General features: G+C 39.8%; 1 protein-coding gene across 1 annotated transcript in view; it reads left to right on the top strand.

Annotated features, from left to right (window-relative positions):
* Positions 1–3,692, top strand: part of SEMA3A (semaphorin 3A) — a 221,211-nt gene that overhangs the window by 107,344 nt on the left and 110,175 nt on the right. The window contains exon 4 of the mRNA XM_019509508.1: positions 1,284–1,377. Within this exon, the coding sequence (XP_019365053.1) occupies positions 1,284–1,377 (94 nt within the window). The remainder of the gene's footprint in view (positions 1–1,283; positions 1,378–3,692) is intronic.

The raw sequence follows: 3,692 nt of genomic DNA, 5'->3' as shown, positions 1-3,692 counted from the left end.
TGTAAAAAAATTAAAATACGTTATAGTAGGTGTTTGACTCTTAGCGTATGATTTTTTTTTTTTTTTTCCTGGTTCAAAGATGGTAACCTTCCCCCACTTCCAAAAGGAACATTTCCAGGGGCAAGACAAGGGACTTCTGGTGGCAAAGGTCAGGGGTTAGGCCTGGGACTGCTGGTCCCAAGATAGTGACCAGGGGGTGGGACACCTATCAAGGGGCTGGGCTACCCTTGCAGCCCTTGACAGCTCACCAAAACTCATTAAGCGGCCCTTCAGCTAAAATAGTTGCCCACCCCTGCCTTAAGACACAGGTAATGAGGGCTATCAAGCCTTGACAGTTAAGATGAGGAGCTGAGATGTTGTCATAAAGCAAGCAAAATGTTTTGTAAAAAATGACTACAGCGTTTGGCTTAAGGCAAGGGACTGCTTCTTTACGTGTACTGATACAGTGCATAATGCAATGGGAATACAGACTCCGGTGGTGGTGTGACAGGGAAAAAAGGGGGATGCAACTGCCTGGCTACTGTCTCCTGCCACCACATGCAGGTGAAGAGACAATCTTTCAGCACCCCATCTGTTGTAGGCATAAGCATGCAAAGAATGTGTGTGTGTGTGTGTGTGTGTGTGTTTGTGTGTTATTTGTTCAAATTTTGACTCAGGTTTTGTTTGTTCATCTTATCTTGTCATACTGTGCTCAAGCTGATAGATTCTACAACCAGCACATCACAAATGACTGAACTAAACGACCATTAATAAGTGTAAAGTAATTTTGGGGAGTAGGGAAATGCTGAGCACTAAGCTCTCAAGCTTGGAATAGTAAGATACAGGCATAGAATTTGATGCTAATGTAATGTTTCTGAATGTATGAATATCATGTTTAATGAAACCTGCTTTGTGTGTGGGTTTTTAAATTCTTTTTAAAACAAAAGTCCAACCATCAAGTTCTGTCCTTAGTTCTTCAACAAGCACCCTTCCATTCAACTCGAAACAAATTCAGTAAAATGTAAAATTTATGAGAATGGAATAGACCAGAACTCGAGATTGGATTTTGAGCAGTTTCTGATTGACATTCATCAGTGTCATTCTAGTTGAAAGGCACACATTTTTGCCTAGATCGTCAGCTGGTGTACTAATGTGTAGTTTGACTGATTTCAGGGGCTAACTTGATATGGCCCAGCTAAGAGGCTGGCCATCTGCAATTCTATTTTGTATAAAGTGTTATTGAATCTGACTCAATATTGGTGCCTGTTTGTTAAATAATTCTGTTGCTTTATTATTCTCAACAGGACAACATTTTTAAAATAGAAGATTCTCATTTTGAAAATGGCCGAGGGAAAAGTCCCTATGACCCCAAGTTGCTGACAGCTTCTCTTTTGATAGGTATGTGCCATAATATAAAATAAATTAGACCAACCTTTACCTTACATAGCCACCAGTTTAATTCATTTTACTTTTCATACCACAGCATTTATAAGAGGTTGATTTGTTTATTTCTCAATATCATTCCTGGTTGATTTGGAATATGGTTTATCAAAGTGTTTTGGGTTTTTTTTAGAAATAAGGTGATTATATGCAGATTCTGTTTTGCTTTATTTTCCCCAGTTAAAAGTCTAATTCTGTAAAGGTCTGATTCTGCAAAAGGTTAATGACCCCCAGTCCAGGCAAGTCAGTAGGATTAAAGGTTCCTCAAAAATTGATAAGCATAACACCTAGGTGATGATTTTACAATTAACAACTTGCAGGGGCCAGGATTTACCCACATAACGCCCAGTTAATGTAACTGAGAAGATCACCATTGAAATAAACTTTTCAAAGTTAGTTGTGTTTTAAATTAATGGTAGACAAGCATCTTAGGCATCTTAATGGTAGATGTGCGTCCAGACATTCAAAAAGCCAGAGGCAGAATTGATCTAAGTTACACAGTTTTCTGTAAGTGGCACAGTTTAGATAGGTAGCAAACCAAACACATGTTCACCCTTTGATGTGCCAAACTTCTCTTCTATTAAGGGTATAGACCAGTTTCCGATCAGTTACACCAATAAAAGTGTAATGTCTGTACCTAGCCTTAAATGCCTTGGGTATCTCAACCTCCCCTTTTATTTGAAAATGTGTTTGAAAATCTCAACCTCCCTTTTTATTTTAACATGTAATTTGTTGTTCTCCTGCTGTCTCATTCCCAGATTTTTTTTAAAAAGGGACAATAATGAATGTTGTTTCAAGGGAAAAAAAATGTCCTCCCCTTATCCAAGCAGTTAAATTTTCTTTAGGTTAGTCACTGTCCTTGACACATAACTTGGCTCAAGGGAAGTAATTAAAGCTTGAGATCTAGTGGTTTGATAAAGTTTCAGTTTCAAGGAGGAAGCAGTAGATTTTCAAAAGTCTGTAGCTCTCTGTCTTGCAAAAATCCTTCAGAAATAACAAGTAGCTTCACCTAGGATATTTTCCTTGTTACTTTTCAAACATAGGCAATTGTAGTGCTTTACCCAATAACCATCCATGTCCATTTCTACATTTAGACCAGACATGACTCATAAAAGAAAGCAAGAAAACATAGTCCAGAGTGTGCCTAGTTTCACTGCTTTTAGAAGCCCCTAATGATTGCAGGTGACAAGATGCCCTGGGGACATGTAATTTTTTAAACAAGAAAGAAGCACGCACCTTGCTCCAACTTGCACCTTCCAAATGGAAAGAAAAAAAATCACGTGCCTAAAAGGCCAGTGTATAAATTGGTGCCTGGAGCAACTTTAATTTGTGGTAGGGCTGCTGGAATGACTTGACTATTTACTTTAATATTCAGTAAAGAAAGAAGATGATGACAAGCCAGTATTACATGGTGCATACGGTATGCAACCACACGGAGTCAGCAGGGTCTAGTCTTTCACATTCTTTTTTTTTTCACTTAGTCCTGAACAAATATGATCTTATTTCTCTTGGCTCTGCTTTAATGTCTTTAAAATATTGTTGTTCTCACAGGCATTCTCAGTGCCTAACTGGTTTTTGCTCTGTCATATATTCCTCTTTATAGATCAGAATCCCTGAGCATCTTGTTGGTTGATTGTGTTTCAGGGTTCAGTTAGACCCATGGATTTATCAACACTTTGCAAGAAGTCCTGGGCAGGACCTAGAAATAACAATCCAGGTCCTTGTGTTTTAACTACAATACTATCCTTGCCTGTCAGCCATGTTATTATCTTCCTGTGTTACTAATTAAATCACTGTTAGCTTTTTTTACTATAAAAGTTCCCTAGGTACTTTACAAAATGTTGGCCAGATTCACCCATGCTGGTTTGCCCAGTCTTTAGGTCTAAAGCAGAAATGTAAAGCAGCAAGCACAACTTTTACCTTTAGGGTAAAAAGCAGGGTAAAAAGCACCCTGTTCAAATTCTCAGACAACCCTAAGATGTGGGGGGATGTGGGCACGCTAAAAGGGAGGAATAAGCTGTAATCAGACCTAGACAAGTTACAGGGGTGGGCGGATGAGAACAGGATGGGTTTCACACAGACAAAAGCGCAAGGTGCTGCACCTGGGGAGGAAGAACCGGCACCATACCTACAGGCTGGGGAATTCCCTTCTCGTCAGTGCAGAGGCAGAAAAGGATCTTGGGGTCGTCATTGATGCCAAGATGAACATGGGCCGGCAGTGTGGGGATGCAGCCAGGAAGGCCAACCGCACCTTGTCATGCATCCACAGATGC

This window comes from Gavialis gangeticus, unplaced genomic scaffold, assembly GCF_001723915.1.
Source record: "Gavialis gangeticus isolate Ggan-Ray unplaced genomic scaffold, GavGan_comp1, whole genome shotgun sequence".
NCBI lineage: Eukaryota > Metazoa > Chordata > Crocodylia > Gavialidae > Gavialis > Gavialis gangeticus.
The sequence above is the reverse complement of the archived record's forward strand: the minus strand, read 5'-3'. Positions and strand labels throughout refer to the sequence as shown.